A 20,030-nucleotide genomic window follows, 5' to 3' on the forward strand; every position below is an offset into this window, starting at 1 on the left:
ACAGTACTGTGGTCACTGGGCTGATTGAACGTGTGACTGTCAGGCGGAGGGTCGGAGTCAGCCTTCAGAGTATTTATACTTGAACAATAAAACATACTTCCTGTGCCTGCTCTGCCACCCCTGTGGTTAAGCTTTGGGTACATTAGGCAACAAAAACTCCTTGGTTGAGGCTACAGTGAAAAGGAAACCATTACTGAGTGTTGGTAGAAGACATGATGCAAATTGCAGTCTTCTGTGTCAAAGTCAAACACTTTGTATCATCCACATGCTTCATTTTCATTCCACTGTAAGGACATCACACCACTTCCTGCTGCGCCATGGTACTGAACATAAATATAGGTTCTTTTAAGTTTGAACAAACAACCAATGCGCTCAATCTCTGGAGAGGACAGTGTGCTTTTCATGTTCTTCTTGACAGAAGTGGATTTTTTTCCAAATGCAGAAGTGGATCTGGAACAAGATCAGAGACAGACTGAACTCCTCAATGGAACTGACTGACACTGATGGAGAAATCGACAGATACAGAAATAAAAAAAAAAAAAAATTTAAAAATGCCCTCTTAATGAACTGTAGCGACAGATCTGATATCCCACAAGATTTTGAGAAATTAAACACAGAGCGTCCTTGTGCCATGCAGATGTTTAAGACCACTCGCACTTGGAAACAGTTCTGTTTGAAACATGTTTCTGAATTGTGTGCCAAACCTCATCAATCCTTGGAGGATTCCTCCACACTGTAAGCTATTTTGTTACCATGTGTAGTCAGCATTCAGTAAACATGCTGTGTAACTCTCTGATCTCCTTTTGTGGCTCATATTTTCATATCTTCATAAAGCGGAAAATGTATTCCTCTGGTGTAAAACTGCTGTAAAAAGTCGATGATCAAATACAGTGAACGTAAAGAGTCATCAGTATCATGGTAGACATATTTATGTTGACAAAAATGCAAATGCACTGGTTTATTTCATTTCGCGGCAGCCCACACCTTCCCCATTGCTGATGATTAATGGGACAGACATCGCATTTTGGAGGGAGAACTTCCTTGACAAAACACATTAATACCAAGGCCTGTTTTACATTCTCTTCCTGGCTGCATCTAGCTATCAGTGGAAGTGCAGGAAAAACATTTGTCTGCATGCAAAATGGCCTCATCAAAAAATAGAGATAAAAACACAGAGAACTGGAAAAAAAAAAAAAATCACCAGCATCATTGGAACACGTATTCTGTGTTGACAAATGTGCAAATGGGCTTCCCATTTCATTCCATCAGGCGCATCCCACGTCTTCCGCTTTGTTAATGATTAATGGGACAGACGTCTCATTTTGGACGGAGAACGTGCTTCACAACACACATCAATAATCGAAGCTGCTTTACATTCTGTCCACCTTGCTATCAGTGGAAGTGCAGGAAAAAACATTTGACTGCATGCAAAATGGTTGGAGATTTTCCATTTGAGAGTAAACATCAAAACCAATTTTAGGGGGGGGCAGCTGGAGCCGCATCTAACTTTACCTGAGTTTGGTTTTATTACATCAGGGGCTTTTCCTGTCTGAAAATCCGAGCTGGGTAGAACAAGTGCTTTGCAGGCTCCAAACTGTGCCCCTGCTATTGTATCGTGCGTGCGATATATGGTTCTTGGCTTCATTATGTTTTTTTTCTTCCTTTTGTGCCTGTTTCTTGAGTACACAGCACAAAGCAGCGCTGAGCAAATTAAAGAAAATATCTAACCACAGATCTTCTGACTGATATTGCACTTGCAATGTAAATTACTTTTTATGATTTAAGCAAGAGGTCTGTATTTTCGGTCCACATTGTATTACGCAATACATGATTATACCACATATTATAACAATTATTGTTTCTGCAGAATCAGATGAAATACATGTAGTTAGACAGAACTTTGAACCTTGAAGGGCTTCAAGGTGGTAAGCTTAAAACAATAACATGATGTGCTTAAATTTGACCAGAAGATGCCAACAACTCGCTTACACTGTCAGCTAACTGTCAAGCTACCTGCTTGTTTGTCCTATATTAAAAGACACAGCCTGCTACTTTGTTGTTGTTGTTTTTTTCTTTTCGAACATCAGAAATGATGCTTTTTCTTCCACAAAACCATCTTTGGTTAAGTAGTCTACAACAGACCATCACTGAAGAGAGGAAAACTAACCAGGCAACAGCCAAGATTTCTTTTGTTAACTCATAGAATGAACATTAATTAACTACAGTTGAGTCGGCCTCCATTGCTTGCAGCAGTTGTCATTATAGCGGATAAATCAACAGTCGCCGGCTGGAACGTTCACTTCTTGTTAAGTTACAATCTAAAAATCAGTTCTTGTCTTGTTATTTGAAAACTGTGACTGCGATACAGAGGTGATTAATCATTGAGTAGAAGTGCAGAGCTTCATTTCCTTGACATTTTGTATTTTTAAATGCATTTTTAAAAACTGTGAATAAATTCCCAGATAGTAGATGGATTCTACCTTGACAGCATTAAATAAACATTTAATTATGGATCAGCATATATTGTAGCCTGGGCATTAGTACTAAGCTAAATTATAAACAGCAGTGAGTCATTACAAACATGTGCTGAGCATGTAAACATTGTTAAAAAAAAAACAGAGAATTTGTGAAAAATGGGGAAGAAGGTGTTACAGAATATATATATCTGAACCTTTCGGGTCGAATGAGATTATTTTTTCCAAAATGAAAGCTACTTAAGGGGGAAACAGGGCAAAACTGCATGTTAAGGGGTTTAAAATGGTAAGTTGGAGCTGGGGGAATTGCTCAGAGTAATAGTGTGAAGGTTCGTCTCAGACTGCAGTGCTCTGTGCTTGTATTCAATGACACCAGCCTGAAGTGAATAAGGCAGCCTCACAGGGAGTTAACACACCAGGGAGACTTTATTGCTCCTGGCAACTACAGGTACATGGATGGGTGTGAAGGACGTGACGAATAAGAGTCTGCAGTAATCAGTGGAAATGCAATGAGAGAATGTCAAACTGGTGGGATAATACAATTTTGCAATAATAAAATTAGAGCTATGATAAGCTGCTGAGCCAGGGCAAACGAGTAAAGGTCCATTGGAGTTATGTTAATAACAGTAAACTTAGCTGCAAGAAGGACATAAAAGAAGCAGGGGATGATGTAAATGGAAAGATCAGTGATGAATGCCTGCTGCTGTGTAGCAGTGTAGCAACTTACCCATGTAACACCATATGAGATGTCTTATAAATGCTATGGCTATCCAATCACATGCCCAAAATACATCAAAATGCATATCGTAGGCCTATTTGGGAACCTGTACAATGAGAAAACAATGAGAGGAATGATGAACAGGAGAAAACGTAGCACTTGCTTGGGACTATTTTCAGGAGTGGATTAATACACATTTAGTATGCTAGTGAGCATTCAAAGCAGTGACTGATTAGCGCAATTGAGTCAGAGCCCATGTTCATCATAATGAAGGAACATGTCACCCAGTGCAACCTGCTTCATCTCGATGTTAGTGCCGTCATTGTAACTGTGTTGCCAGGCTAACGCTTGTATTTAGCTCAAATTACCACCGTGTGTAATTACAGCCGCACAAAGCCGCCAGCATAGCCGTAGACTGTTGTTTTTGGCTGGCACAAAGGGACAAAACTGCATTTGGCGTTTGTTACAGAGACTTATTTGTTAGTAAGATCAGCTTATTACAAGTTTTGGTCTTCTAATGGGATTTGTTGACAATAAAAACTAGCTTTACCCTTTAACAAATACCTAAGTAAGAGTGCCTGCAGTGGTCTCCAGCCTCATTTGAAACCAGAGCAAATGTTGTTTTTGATGATAAAGTCTGGTTTGTTCCCTCTGATGACCTATGTGCGAATGCCGGTCTCATACACAAATCAAGACGTGTAAACATCAATAGAAAAGCACAGCATTTTGAAAAAGTAGAAAAAAACACATTGATGTTGGGGAAAAAATAAAGCCTCTCACCTTCAAAATGTCAGGTGCTTTTTAAATCTGGCCACTCTGCATCTCCTGTTTTGTCCTCTGGATTTTGAAAGGGTTTCATAAAACCAGGGGTCACACGCTGCTGCAGCCCTCTGAGAAACATACAAACCCTCAGCTGAAGAATAACAAGATAAAAAAGACTGAAGTTTTCATAGTAAACATGGTTTTAGCTTCACAGTTTTAAAAGCCCAAAAAGTATTTGTGTTTGAGTCTGTGTGCGTTTTTTTATACAGTCCTTCCTCACTTTAATTAAATTCATCTGACGTCTGACCCAGTATTATGTTCATGTCTGTGCTCTGACTTCACAACCATTTCTCAGAATTATTTCAATCTTGTGAGAAGACCTTGCCCACACCTTTCAGTCTCTCAATGCCCATAGAATCCTCTTTATGTGCTTGAGAAAGAAACACAACCATGCCTCCCTTTTTTATCAAAATAAAGGACTGACTGAAAGTCAATATCTGCGCTAATGAAATACTCCTCACCAAAGCCAGAGACTGCAGCATGAAGAGTCACAGATGTGATGCCATCAAATGTGAAATCTGGAGCTTTTTCATTTTTTATTCGCTGAGTGATATTATTAGTTATGGAGCAGAAATTTCACAGAGAATCCCCTTTGGATTTCTCCTGTGTTGCCTTTAACATCTCTTCTTACTCGTCCTGTCTGGTGCAGATATTGAATGTTGATATATCAGAGATTCAAGTTTTTTTAACCCTAGCTTTGGCATAATATCATTCACATTACGAAGTCCGGCTGTGTGGCTACTTTATTTTTACATTAAGCACTTCTGAAGCCCAATTTAAACATGGCAAAAGTAACATCTCAGAATCAGAATCAGTATCTGTTATACTGATGGATTTTTGTCATTCAAACATGCAGTAGGTGTCCGTTATGTAAATGTTCCTCGTGCAGCCTTCCTCTTTAGACCACATTCAGATTGCACAATTGCATTAAAGGCACAGGCTCATCATTCATTTGAAGGAGGCCGTTCTTTTGAAGCAGGCTATGCTAACGAGGAAGCCTCCAGCAAAAGAACACAGGGTCATCCAGGAATAAAGTTGGACCTATCATAACCGCAGTCATGGTGCAAGGCACTGCATTGGCCAATTAAACACATGCAAATGCACATTCCTGGGACTTGAACCAATATGGTCCCATCACCGCAGCTCTGTGCATTTCAAGGCTGTTATCAGCCCACTTATTAGGGCATGACAGGACCGCTATGGAGCCACAGTGTTCATGTGATATTTGTCACATGGTGCGTGAGGCGCATTTTCGCAGATGACGCCAACATCCTGAATTGGAGTCCTATTTATGTAAAGAGGTGCATGTCTGTGTCAAGTGCCAAGGTTACTTCTTAGAGTTAAGTCCTGCCGAGAGGCCTGGTTGAACTCAGCAAACATACTCTTTCGGCTCAGCAGAAATACCTTTCTCAAGTACATAATACATAGGAGTCTTCAAAACTGCAGAATTCTGATTTCTCAAATTGCTCTCAAGTAGCAGAGGTAAGCCGGGGAGAAAAACAATTTCCACACAACACAAACTGAAAACACTTTACTGTAACTACAGCCTGCAAAGTTGATGACTTCTCAGAACTGAAGATTAGGGTGAAAATCACAGCTCACATACTGCTGCTTTCCACCCCCTCTCTTTCTCTCTCCTCCTCTTTCCCTCCTCTCTGAAGTGTGAACAGACGCTTTGCTGTCTCAGCTTAGGGAACTTTGATCAGCGCAAGGTTGCCAGCCTTCAGTCGGACAAGGTCAGGGGAGCGAGATGATGGCCGATGTGTTGTCAAAAGCGGGGAGCTGCCACCTGTTTGAGAATGTATTCTGCTTGCTCTCACATCTACCTGGACCCTTAATGCCACGGGGCTTCAAACTGAGTGGAGTCAACAGCCTGCTTTATAGAAGTAGGCATATTCATTGAAGTGTCCATTATACGTGTCCCCAGGTATCCTTGTCAAACCTGCTGCCTTAGACAATAACCAACCTTGGGCTTTATGCAAATCTGCAGTCTGCTGTGAGTTACGGAGCTCCAAACAGCAGACGGGATCACTTATAAGCCTTCCTGTGCATTGGCCTGTGTCAGTGCTGCTGATAAACGGCTGTACGGTTTGTTTTTCTGCTCTGATAGTGAGAATGAAATCAACAGGCAAGCTGTGTCGCTGCATAGTCTTTCCCAGTCAGTCTTAAACCCAATCCTCTTTGCTTCCCTCCAGGGTGGAATTTGAATGACCTGATCAATTTCTAATCAGGAAAGACCCGAAGCCTTTCTCTCGTCGTAATGGAGTTTCCCACAAATCTTCTATATAGACGGCTCACTCAGAAATTGTTAAGAGCAAAGGGCAGGTAGCATGTTGTCTTAGGTTCATTCTTCATTTCTCGCCCTGTGCAGATATGATAGCGCTTAATCTCCAGCGTGGATCTGCTGTTAGCTAAATATAGAAGTATTTGTGGAATCCTAAACACAGCTGCGCATCAGAATGAAACCCAGGCCCTGTTTAAAAGCAGAGGTGGCCTTTTCATGTTGAAAATGAAGCCCCAGGAGGTCTGCCTGCTTTGTCAGTCATGAAAAGCCGGGGTCTGAAAAAAAAAAAAAAAAACATTCCCCTACTCCATTTTATTCTGGCAATTTTCTCACCTGCTGGTTTCTGACTAACTGTATAGAATAGTCTATAGTAGCTCGAACACAGTTTATACCAGTGGTTCCCAACACTTTTTGTAAGCTGAACTCGAGTTCGTAACTCCTGCCTTTTTATAAAGGTGTTGGATTGAACTGATCTCAAACCAGATGCTATTTAACACCATTAATTACATAAAAGTGGGTATTGGTCAAATATTCTTTGATACAGTTGAACAGTCACTGTTTAGTTTGCATTCATTTTACTATCTTGGAGTCACACTAGCTGGATGTTTAGCTAATGCAACCACTGACAGTATCCATTACTTTCATCTATTTCAACCATTTATACCAATACTTACTTATTTTTAGCTTTTATCCTTTTAGTTTCCACACCTTCAATGGCAGCACATAATGTTCAGGTGGTACAGCAGATTGTATGTGTGTATCTACTCCACATTCTTTCTACATACCCCTGGCATCTGCAGAAGGACCCCAGGTTAGAAATAGCTGATTTAAGTTATATAACCTACTGGTGTAGGACAGTCTAATGGATGCATTGAAAGTGGCAGAATGGGTAAGACCATCAAAAGAGGAAAATGACTGTGAAATGTTTCCCAAGTGTACGCTTTGTGAGTGTCTTTTTGTGACTGTAACACTGCATCAGTTTGGACAGTTTGTCAATGATTTATGGGTTTGGACTTTCATTTCATCTCAGGTTAACCAAATTTTACACTGCCTTGTGTACTTAAAGTGAAACAGTATTAGTGGCTCATAGGATGGTTTTCCCCATTTGTCCGAGTGTGTTTGTCACATGTCCTTTTAACATTTCCTTTTAACATGTCCTGTAGGTGGATCATCAAAGAATGAAAGACACACCAGTCACTGACTTCGCAGAATCAACATCTGAGTGGTCAGTAAAAAAGGATGAATGATTAACCCGGAACCATCCAGCTGACGGATGAGTGGATCAACCTTCCTTTTGGTTAGATGGATCCACAAAGACACGTCGATGGATTTTATGAAGGACATTTTGTCTGACAAATAAGAACAACAGGGTGTGCTCATTGGACAGCAGTGATAAAGTTCAGCCTCTTGCACCATGTGGTCAACAGGGTTGCTTTTTTTCTCACACCTTCCGGACTCTAGATTTATCACGATGCTATTTTGGTCCGTTGCACTCCCAAAGTTCCCAGCGAATTGATTTTGACTGCAACGTCATGTCTCTACCCAGGCGGAGGAAAATCAGGACTTTTTTTCTGCTGTTTTGCATCATTATATTCACAACATTCCTGTTCAGTTACACTTTCCGGGACCCCTCGCTGTACTTCTTCAAGTACGCTTTTCGCCTGTCAGACAACTTTTTTTCCAAAGGGCTGTGCGCCTGTCGACAGTGCATGACGGAGCTGGAGGACGACCCCTGGTTTGTTGAGCGGTTCAATCAGTCCATCCACCCTCTGATGACCAGGGAGAACAGTGTCCTCTCCGATGAAACCTTTAAATGGTGGCAGGTAAGATTCTCAGGGTGTGTTTCAGGGGTTTTGTGATGCTTTGCTACAGAGGATTGAAAAGAAAAAAAAACATGCACATTCAGCTCCCGGGAGCAGATGAGGTGCTGAAGAGAACATGAATAAAGAACAGAGATCACACGCTGCTGTAATGCTCCCAAGAAGTGTTTGTTTTTGCCACATTGATTGTTTCAAATCCAAGAGATCCTCACCAGGATCAAGTTGTGAAGCAAGCTCCCACGCACAATTTGTTCACATTTAACAAGTGAGATGGTGGATATGGAAAGTGTTGTTCACTCTCACCATTTTTCAGTCTATAGGTGAAGAAAGATATTTTCCACCATAACTTGAATGTTTAGGTGTTACTATAACCATTCACTTACTTTTAGATTCGATATAGAGACCAAAACCATTTTTTGTAGGAGGCTGTAAACAGTTTTATTTCTGCTGTAATGTTTGGCATTTTAATACGCGGGTCTATGGGGATTGATTCATTCTGGAGCCAGCCACAAATCACCGTTTGAGGAACTACAGTTTTTGGCACTTCCATGTTGGCTTTATTTTTCAGCCCTGGAGGTTGCCGCTTGAATAATAAAGCATTCTACTTTTATTTGGTGTACTTACTTCTACAGCCCCCTCACCAGCATTTCCTGGAATGCTTTTCTTCAGCCCTCAAAGAATGAACATGAACCCGTTGCAGTTACCTTTGGCTTTTATATGACCAGAGTTGAGTTGGCTGATTTTTTTTCGCAGAGATTTAGATGAGAAGACCAATAACATGTACACCAAATATAGAGCCAGGTTCAGCAGGTGATTAGCTTAGCTTAGCATAAGACTGAGAGCGGGAACAAACGGCTAACCTGGTTCTGTCCACAGTTAACAAATTATGCCTACTAGAATGTCTAAAACTCAATAAACACAGAGATTGGTGTTGTGGTTCTGTTAATCATTGGCACTGCAGCGACTTCCTGGAGTCGCCACTGGTTGCCTAACATCATGGTGACAATAAACAAGCCATAACAAATTAATAATTGAGCTTTATAGGTGTTGGTAGGCAAAATGTTGAACTATTTCTTTTATCCTTCCTATAATGGTAGACTAAACTGTACAGGCTAATAATAATATTGACGTATTGAGATCTCTAGCTAAGCCTCCCTGCTGATGTTATTATGTTGCATTATGGGAAGCGTAGGATCCAGTGTATCTGGAGCTTGATTCACACTGTGGACTAGTAAATCCAGGATATCTCTGAGGGTCTGTTCTGCCTCTGCTGCTTAAATTTTGACCAATCCTTTTCAAATCTCACCACACCCACTTTATGAGACGGGAGTGTGCCTTTAATGGTTGAACAGTCACGTACTCTGGTCATCGTGGTATTGCTTCATAAAAACCTTCCTTTCGAATTAGAGTCAATATGTTAATGCGTGTTCAGCCTTTTCTTTGCAAGTTGTTGAAGTAAGATAAATATCTATCTGGCAAATGTACAGTACAAGACAAATTTTTCTCCAGTTTTTATTTGTACACTGCTGCCTGACACTGCCATCAGTGGAGGAATTGATATCTCTACCTATTCCATGATGGATTTTGTCACCTGTATGATTGCTCTGTGTCACTGTTAAATGGCTGCTTGAGGGGAAAACCTTTGGATTTGGAGTGATTGACACAAAAACTTGGTATTTACTGTTAGTGCAGCTTAAACCTTTTTCCTCATATCAATCTCCATTTGAGCTCCACTGAAAATAGTTTAATGGATGTAATGCCACCTACATTTGGCCAGTCATCCACAGGAATCACACCAAACTTTAAAATGATCCCAGAAATGTTAGATACAATAGCTGTTAGTGTTTTATTGAGGATCTCTTGTTTAAATCCACTTTCTTGTTAATTAGATTTCATGTCACATATATTACTAACTACATACCAGCCTTGATTTAATTCTGTCCAACCAATATATACTGTACTTTCTGTAATTCCCATTATTAGAGTACAGCTCTCTAAATTAGAAAAGCCTATTCACAAAATTTATGTCACACAATTATCCTGCCTTGGTCTGGAAGGCATCCAGTGCCTTAGGTATTCCCACATTCACCTCACACCATGTCCAATTAGAGGCAAGAATAGAAAAATTACTGCAAGGTTGCCTCCTGTCACTACTTGTTTCAGGAAATGCTTCTCACAGGGAGCTTGATGAGGCAAGTGTCACTTATTAACGATAGCCCGGCCAGATGGTTCGGCCTGTGCTGCTGCAAGACAAGGGCGTGACCTTTCAGGTGTTCCCGGTCTCTTTGCTTCATGTGAAAACTTACATTTGTTACACAACAAAATGTGACTTCTGTCAAAGAGAGTTTCTAATTAGACAGAAAATATGTGGGGGTTTTTTTAAGGTTTATACCTAATTAGAGTTTTAGTCTTACAATGAAAAGCTATATTTCTATCAATAATAACTTATTGCCCATTTTCAGTGTCAAATGAAGTTCACAAAAGGTAAGGAAATGGTTTCCTCAGAATAGTATTGGTAAGGTGGAAAAGCCTCCACAAAAATATTTAGGCTATGAGTCAGTAAAATTCTGCATTAAAACTCACGAGAGATTGTTGCAGAACATTCTGTATCCGTCCTGTTTCCAGCTGCCACAGAACAATATGTAACAGTATACAGTGCACACACATTCCTGCATTTATTTGCTGTCTCTCCGAGTTCAAAGCCACCAGAAGGAGGCCAGGCTAAAAGAGCCCCTGCAGACGAAGCTAAGCCGCCCCTGAGGTTATTTCAGAAATGTGCTCGGTGTCTCGAGTTCCGCTGCCCTTGTTCAATCACTTCTACTTAAAGTGGCCCCGGAGCCGTGGCTCTCTCTGAGGCCTGTCTCTGCTGTGTCACCAGTGGTTGCAGTCAGAGAAGAAGCCGGCCAGTTACAGCGGAGTGGTGGAGGAGCTGTTCCAGGTCATCCCTGATGAGGTGCTCTACATGGACGCCGGCCCCGACCGCTGCAGGACATGTTCCGTGGTGGGAAACTCTGGGAACCTGAAAGGGTCCCAGTATGGCGGTCTCATCGACTCCAGTGATTTCATCATAAGGTCAGTTAGCATGCCAATCTGCGGTGTGACTGAAAATAGCAGTCACACACTTCTGACATTTGCTATGACATTTATTCATTTTTGTCACTGTCAATTTCTATCTGTAATGACATGGTTCCCACCAAAGTACATCCTGACGTTTTGGAAATACAGTAAAAAATGCAAACAAAGAAACAGGGCAAGGAAGATGATCTGGTTGTAAACAAGACAACTGTTTATTTATTTATCTAAACCTCTTTGTCTGGAGGTAAAAATGAAGCCTGAAATGTTGGTAGTACTTCTTATACTGCGACAACTGAGTCATGTCTTCTGCTTTTTTTCTTGAAATTTGGCTCATTATGCTATTGTTTAGTATCACATCATTTGACTACTTTGAGTTTGACTACTTTGACTACTACAGAAGATGTAGTATTTGTTTATGAACAATATACAAAATTGTATTTCAGTGAGTGTGCAGAGGGCTTTGAACCAGCATTTAGATCACCACTTTACAAACAGATTTATAGTCGAACAGTCACATGAATAAAGAAAATGTGGAAAAAGTGGTTTTGGTGGATAGTCAGAAATGTTTATGGGATGGAGATGTGATTATGTTTGGTAATTTGGACTTGTGACCTCAGTATTTCTAAAATCCTGGCTATGGCTGTGCCCTCAGGTCACAGGAAAAATGTGTGTGCATGCAGCTACAGCAAGTGCAGGTCAAAGTTGAATCTGGATGTCAGTATGTAAACAGTGATGCATGTTTGGACCTGACAGTTGGGTCATCAACTTTCCATTCAACTTCCAACAAATTCAGTTAAAATGGGGGTTTAAAACCTGATGTCATTCATTAACTTTGTGAGTACAGTTATATTACCAATGTGAATGATGGTCAAATCTACAAAAACAAGACCCACTTGGTAGTAAACTGTACATGCAACCAATGATAACTAACATATGTCAGATGTATAACTCAATCTGAGCTCTTCTTATATTCAAAACCCAATGATACTCACTGTAATAGAAGATTATGAAAACTGGCAAGTGTTCATGTAAAAGAAGGTGCAGTTTTAGCCCGGACTGTAATTGTCCTTAACATCTACCTTAACAGGTGTTTTCTAGGACATTTTTGCCTTCATTTAAGGCTGGACAGTAGAGAGGTGACAGGACAAATGACATGCAAATCACAGCATCTTGACCCGACAGTGAGCTTTAACTAACTGGACCAACAAAAACTGTTTTTTATAGATTTGTTGTTAGTTTTAGCTCAAAGTTTTAGGCTAGTGTGCTTTTCCTGTAGCACTGATCCAGTCTTAAGTATTTAATCAAATCAGCTACAGCACATTCCTTATATTATATGCAAGTAACAATGCTTTGTTTGCTTGTCTAATCAGTTATTAATGCAGAAGCACTAACACTTGAAAAAGCTTTCATTTCGCTGGCTATGTACTGTCTCCCCCTCTGTCTTTCTGCTGTGTCCCAGCCTACACTCAGCTCAGAGGTGTGGTCGGAGATTTCACTTCACAGACCCTTGTTCTGCATTCGATAAACATTTGAGAGATGTATCTGAACAAAGCAGCAGATTAAAAACAATACAGTTTGAGTATTCAAATGTGTTTTTTCCGTGCCTTAGGGTGGTAGAAAACAAGAGTTTGTCGCTCCCCGTTATCTGTCACACCAATTGCAGCCCCGCAGAGAATGAATTGGAAAAGATGGAAAACACGACAAGGAGATTTTCTCTGAGGGGTTGTGGGTATGCTTTCTGCTGCAAAACTGCTGGCTTTATGATAAAATAAAGCTAATTTGGACGTTAAAGGGTAAACAAACAGTCCTGTTCAGACAGTTCAATGTTCATGCAATATCCCCAGGCTGTACAAGTCACAGGTTTGAGTCTTGGCTGTCTTTTTGCAGGTTTTGTTAAAGGCTGCAAGGGCATGCTACGCTAATCCCTCAAGCGTGGAGTCGTATTCCCCTGAACTGTTCGTAGAATATTACATAACAATTTTAAATAATGTTAGAGTGTGAGATCGCATCATCTACTACAAGTACAATATAAGAATCAAAATTCTTCAGCGTCGTGAGATTGTATCTGCACAGAAATGACTGTCTTAAGGAGGCAGCAGGATGATGTAGACGATACTTATCACGCGTGACAGCAGATGACAGACATTTTTAAACTAAATGTTTGAAACCAATGACATTGATAAGATATCAGCTCAGAAATGACAGGAAGTGTGGGTGTGAGCAGCAACTCAAAACCACTGCCTGTCAAATATCAACAATGCAATTCACAGAGATCCTCTAAAGCCCCCTTTAGACCATTATGAATATTGAGCGGTATTGGCCTATCGGCTAAAGCCTCTTGTTTACTCAGCAGATTGAAGTGGTCAAATAGATCTGAGTCATGAAAAGAGCCTTTGCATCTGCCTTTGACAGACACAAATGAGCTCTGTGGCTTTTGAATAATTATTTTTTAAGGATGTGTTGATTGAAGAACGAAGTCATCATATTTATTCAAATTAGATTTTAATTAGGTTTTTATTCTTCTAAGACATACGAGTTGAAAGGCAGATGCATACACTTGGACATTTTTTGGACATCTTAAGGAAACTTAAAAAGGTACACACCATACCCATTTCCAATTAGTACTTGATTGCAGATAAAAGCACATTTTAGACACAAAGTCAATGCTTTTATCTGGTAAATGTGAAAATACAGCAAAGTTTACAGAGTTGAAGACACAGAGATAGGAAATCACAGTTACTCTTGTCGCTTATGTACATAGTGCAGATAAGGAGGAAACAAGCAACAAGCAAAACCACCCTGCTGGATGCTTGTCTCACATCAAGATCAATTAAGCGTAATGGAAAGTGCATCTCAAAAGGTGAGGGGAGTGACAAAACAGTAACTGTGTAAATATAGCATGAACATAAGAGCAGAGGAAAATGAGATTTAATGCAACATACAGGAAAACACACCAAAGAGGATAAGTATGTGAGTGACAATACTCGAGTGCACACGAAATACTTCAAATACTGTCACATTTCCATAGGCATCCTCTGATTGATGCAAAGAATCAAGCCTTTCTTACACCCTTTGGTGTCAGCTTTTAAGGCACTGGGCATCCCTGTAGCAGGGTAGTCCTACAGACAGCCTGTTCTCACTCCCTATGCGTCAAATAACATAAAATAAAAAGAGAAAAGTCCACCTGTAAAGGAGGTTGGGGTTGTTGGATGGGTCCAGCACAGGACTTTCATCCAGGACACCAACAAAGCAAAGACTGATTTCTTTTGGAAGTGAAGGAACATAACATACATACCTTAATGCACATGAGTAATGTACTTATTTTAAGCCATACCATGATCTGTTCCTAAACCTAAGCAAGTGGTTTTGGGCCCTCAGCCTAACCAAAATGTGATTGTGTCATAAAGTTTCACAGAGGTAACCAAGGATTGAACCAAAATGCCGACTAAACAAAGGCAGAACTGGTGCACTTTAATAAATTTATTTAAATTACATGCAAACAAAATCCAGACTCATGGGGAGGTGAGGTAGGTGAGAGTCCAAACCAAAATAAAAGTACAAATCCAACAAAGGAAAAAAGAAGCAGTGCAGTGACAAACAAAAGCACAAGTCCAAAATCTCAAGAAGCACAGGGAAGACCCACAGGACCGACTGGAATACAGACACATGAGGTGAGACAAGAATCTGACAAAGACAGAGGGGACAACACTGACTTAAATACACTGGGAGGGAGGACTGATGAGGCACAGGTGGAAATCAAGCAATCACAATGGCGGGAAAACACAGGAAGTAAAGCAAAAGTTGACACATGAGGTAAACTTTCAACATAGAACAGGAAATAAGAAAACTAACACTCAAAACCATGACAGACCATAACAGTGTTTATTCTTGTTCTCAGCAATGTCTAAGTGGACATTACTAACTGGATGTTGTATATTTATTACTGCTAGCTTGACCACGGAGTTGTGCACATTGAAAATCTACCTTAAAAAGTAACACCAAGCGGTCCTGACCAAGCATCCCAATGAGTGAGAATGTGTCTGTAAAGTAGATGCCAACTGTATGTAGGCTAGGCAAGTTGCTTATGTTGAGATTCGCTGTTGCTGTCTTTGTAGGAATTTTGAATGTCTGTCATTACATACGTATTTTGATGATACAATAGACACAGAGTTAATTTTGTTGTTTTTTTTCATGGGTGGTGCTTTTGATTTTTTGAGTGTCTAAGTTATTTATTCATAGCTAACATAGTTATCTTAAGTTCAAGCTTTCTTTACTTTCTTGTTACTCCCAACAGCTCCCAGATTTCCTTCCAAACCTCGTCCTGTTTGAGGTTATCCTTATCAAAAAGGAGCTATGGATCACAGAAGATGTGCTGCTTCTCAAACTCGTAACTTAGTCCCCCGTCATCCATGTTCTGGCAACCGGAGGAGGGACAGAAACATCAAGCATATCAGCGTCAACATCAACGTTACGTCCAGCTGGCTCTCCTTCGTATTGCTGTCAGTAGGATAAGTGCAGGATGAATTAGACGGTCAGCTCTCGAAATCTATTTCTAAATGTATTCTAGGCGGAAAGAATATTTTTGTCTCAAGCTAAGTGGATCCAGCTCCTGAGTGATCACGCTCTGGAGTGGAGAGCACATAGCTGTGGTAATGCTATGTTGGCAGTGACGCGAGTGGCTCTGTTCAAACACGCACTTTTTGAGAATAACAGCTGGATTTTGTTTGGAAAGTCAACGGAGTCTCGTCACTCTGTCATGATTGATGGCAAATGAGCTTTATGGTGATGTGGATGACATGAAGATCTTATCAAGAGGGTAACCAGGGCACCACTGAAATATCTGAAAGCAAATTTCACGCAGTATTGCTGTATGGCACTTAATTTATCCCAGCATGGCTCTGTCATCCTGCTGTGACATGTTGCCTCCATATAAAGCCACATTACTGCACTCATTGTTTTTGCCAGCCCCTGCTGCGACAGCCGCATGGCATTGTCTAGCAATTCAATTACCACATGACAGGGACAGCACCAAGACAAGAGTTATTACTATTAGCCGAATAGTTTCCTGCAGAAGCATGCTTTGGTAATATGCTGTTTTCTTTTTATTGATTCTTGCCTGAGCATCACATTTGGAGTCATTCTTGGTTGGAAGCCACGGTGCTGAGCCAAAAGGTCACCCTGGCTACACCGGAACAAGCAGTTTAACACTAAGGTGTGGAATACATATTTCATAAAACTGGAGCAACATGCTTGAGGGCAACACTCTGTCCAGAATACATTTAAATGAAAAGTCTCAGAATCCAGACAAAGACGGACTCACATTTTTACAAAAGTATAATCACCCACATCTGTTTCAATCACAGAATATCTGATCATATGCAGTCACATCCTCTCAGTTCTTTTGTATTCCCTGTGGGTACACCAGCGTACTTTATTTGGAGAGAAGTAGGCTGTTCTGGTTATGTGATTGTCTCATCATTCATATTTACTCTGCTGAATTGAGGATCAGTCAAGCTCATATTCTACACGATGATGTAAGCCCTTGCAAATAACTTCATTAAGATGGATCTTAAAGCCAGCAGATGTAATAGGTAGGCACGTCACATTGGTGACTCAATATTCCCGCTGGAAATGGACTTTAAAAGTAGGATTTTCACAACTAATACGCAAGCTTTCTAGCTTTAGCCGTCTTCTGGGTTTGCCAGGCAACTAGTAATGATGTCCTTTAACCCTGTTTACAAAATTCAGAAAATGACTTTGTCCTTCCTTTGTGAGAGTGTTATTACCATAATGATACGTTCCTGAGGGCTCACGAATGACCAGAATCCTTACAACTGGCTCTTAGCATCAGCAACCTCTGACTAAGGACAGATAAGCTGCACTTGGTCTTTGTAATCAGTGCCCTAACACTTGAACAGAGCTCTAGTGTTGAAGTTTGTTTTTGCATTATTTCTCATTATTATTATTACTGGCATTAGCATTATTAACATTATCATTAGTATTATAGAGGAAAAAAAAGTAATAGTGCTTTCAAAGACACACCTTTACTAAAATTTCTAATTAATACTTTTTTTCATTTGTGCACAATCCACTCTGCAATCAGTCCTGTCCTTTGCTCACCTATCTGCTATAGAGTGCAGGGGCTTGATTGCCACTTGAGCTACCCACGCTAACCTAAGAGCATCCATCAAATGTTCATCTTCTAACATGAATTAGAATGATTGCCTCTTTAACTGCAGATCATTTTCAGGTGGCATTACTTGCACCTTATTTTTTTATTTATTTTTTTTGAGTGGGTAGTTTGTTGTGTCTAATGTAGCTTAGCATAACTGCTCACCCAGATAACAAACATAAGAATAGGAAAGATAACAATATATGGACATAGCAGTGAAGATTGTGTCTTGCTGAGTATTTTTATGTCCTCTTGCTGGTGATGGATCACGGAGCTGAGTGAAATGTAACGTGTGCATTAATTAGATTGTATTTCATACCGCACAGAGTGAAAGAAAGAAGAACATGAATGGCAACTTAAGCTGCTGGCATTACTAATTCTGGCTGCTCTGTGTAGCCTGTTGGATTTCTGGCAAGCACAAATCTTCAAAAATCAAGTATTTGTTAGAGGAAAATGTAATTAAACTGTGCCTTATAACTTTTGCATCGCTCCGGCAATCAATCCTTTCACTGAAGATGCAGCTACATAGCTACAAATGAGTCCAGCAGGGCACTAAACCACTCGTTTGGAGGTGAAAACAAAGGTGACAGCACCCAAAATGTCAGCAAAACCTGTGTGTTCGCCCAACTACAGACGTACTCATTAAGTGAATGCTGAACAAATGTGCTACACAGTGTGAGGGAGCACTCGTTATGTGTTCCCACATTGTGCAAGATGAGAGCTCCTTGCTGTGAGCCTTAAGGCATGGTGAGGGCTGTGCATGTGTGTTTAATTAAGAGCAATCAGTCAGTCGGGAAAGGACATTCTTTGTTGTTGGCTATCTTACTTGGGAGGCTGGCAAAGAGCTTAACATTAAACTTTTGATCAAACTGGATAGGGTTTACTCTTCCAGCTTTTCACTGGATACCTATTAGATCAAGAATTGATTGCAACATGCTGCTACCCACCTACAGTATATGAGACAACCTTTCTCTTGGTCTCCTGGTCTACAGAGCTGGGCTGCTGGTATTTCAACAGTCCACACCGTCTACAGCAAACAGGCAGAGTACCACAGTGTTCTCAAAACAACCTTGAGTGCCACTTTGAGTGCAGGTTTTGTATTCGCCCTGTTAATTGCAAAGTCTCAAGCTTTAAAACCACACCTGAGACTCTGTGCCTCACTGCTTCACTTACCTGATAAAGATGTACACGGCGTTCATTCCTCATCATGACTGTTAGTCAGCCGGAACTGCATAGGCATTTTGAGAATGTACACACAAGTCAGGCTTACAAAGGAGTGCAGCGCTAACAGCAGCAAACTCGTGAGCCTGTGAAGAAATGAGACAGTAGGCTGCTGAAATACCACTGACCTTTGAAGTGTTGAAGCATGATCTGGCTGCACCTTGAAGCACAGGGCCATGCTATGGACTACTGTGCTTCATGGCTTTGAGAATTCTCAAGCAAATGAATAATAATTAGACAAATAATGTCCAGCAGCCTGCTGGCAGGCAAATAGCCTTGACATTAAAGATTCCATTAATCACATCAGCAACACAGTCTCACTTTTCTCACTTTTCAAGAAGACGAAAAAAAAAAAAGAGAGAGAAAAGTGCACAGGCCAGAAATCTCAGACAATGTTTTAATGTCATAACTGAACATTGATTTGTCTGAAAATAAGAAGACGTAAGCAGAAGCAATGTAGCTCTCATCAATTAGTTAGCCTCCACAGACAGACATCTTTCAACCTGTACCCACTGATCAATAGCCTACAGTGACCAGACAGGTTCATCTGAGATTGTCCTGGTTTCAGACTGAGTGTTCGGAGTCCTGACAGATATCTGTAAATCACTGAAATGTCCCAGTTTTCAATCCCAGCCTTCGCCAAAATTAAGATAATAATTATAATACTACTTTTGTTGTCAGAGCTTACATAGATGTTTATGATGTTCTCTCCCACTCATTATACCAAATCCAATATAAAAACACAAACAATGGACCACACGTCTGAATCCAGTGCTGGTTTGTCTGTATGTGTGTCAGTCAATCAATGTGTTGCTGTCAAGGCTGTTGCTAGTCAGTGCATCATAGTCAAGCGTCATAGGCTCTTTCTGACAGAACCTGTCAGTATGCTAATGGGTAGCTGGCATGCCAAAGAGAAAGTCTGTCTATTCTAAAGAACTCCAGGAGGCTTACTGCTCTCATGGCGTCCGTGGTGTTGAAAGGTGTGCTCGGTAGGTGTGCTAAGTGTAGAAATAATTGTCCCCCACCCTGATGGAAACGCCTGTGGTGTGTGTATAATTGCATACATGTCCGTGTGGATGAATGTGCGGTACAACTAAAGGTCCAGGTAGTTTGAAAATGTGGTCACCCTGTCATGGTCTGATAATCAAACGATGTTGCCATTTTGTTTGACTTTAGCTAATCATCTTGACATTTTGCATTCATGTTAGCTGATATCTGGCCTCGTCATTTTGTGTTGCCTCAACCCATCAGTAGGAATGACTATACGGACATGGGAGGAACAGCACCAGACCTTTATGAGTGGCTCAATGAAATGGAGAGGTGTGAGGAAATTCAGAGATCTAAAAATAGTCAACTGGTCTAGAAATGATGGTGATTCACTTTGCCTTGATGTAAGAATCTGATGACATCAAGCCAGTTTGCAGATGTTCCTCTAATCTAAACC

General features: G+C 40.6%; 1 protein-coding gene across 1 annotated transcript in view; it reads left to right on the forward strand.

Annotated features, from left to right (window-relative positions):
- The window catches only part of LOC143335705 (CMP-N-acetylneuraminate-beta-galactosamide-alpha-2,3-sialyltransferase 1-like), a 56,658-nt gene that overhangs the window by 25,393 nt on the left and 11,235 nt on the right, over positions 1 to 20,030 (forward strand). The window contains exons 2-3 of the mRNA XM_076755282.1: positions 7,462 to 8,121; positions 10,997 to 11,190. Of these exons, the coding sequence (XP_076611397.1) occupies positions 7,831 to 8,121; positions 10,997 to 11,190 (485 nt within the window). The 5' untranslated portion in view covers positions 7,462 to 7,830. The remainder of the gene's footprint in view (positions 1 to 7,461; positions 8,122 to 10,996; positions 11,191 to 20,030) is intronic.

The sequence above is a fragment of the Chaetodon auriga genome, chromosome 17 (genome assembly GCF_051107435.1).
Source record: "Chaetodon auriga isolate fChaAug3 chromosome 17, fChaAug3.hap1, whole genome shotgun sequence".
NCBI lineage: Eukaryota > Metazoa > Chordata > Actinopteri > Chaetodontiformes > Chaetodontidae > Chaetodon > Chaetodon auriga.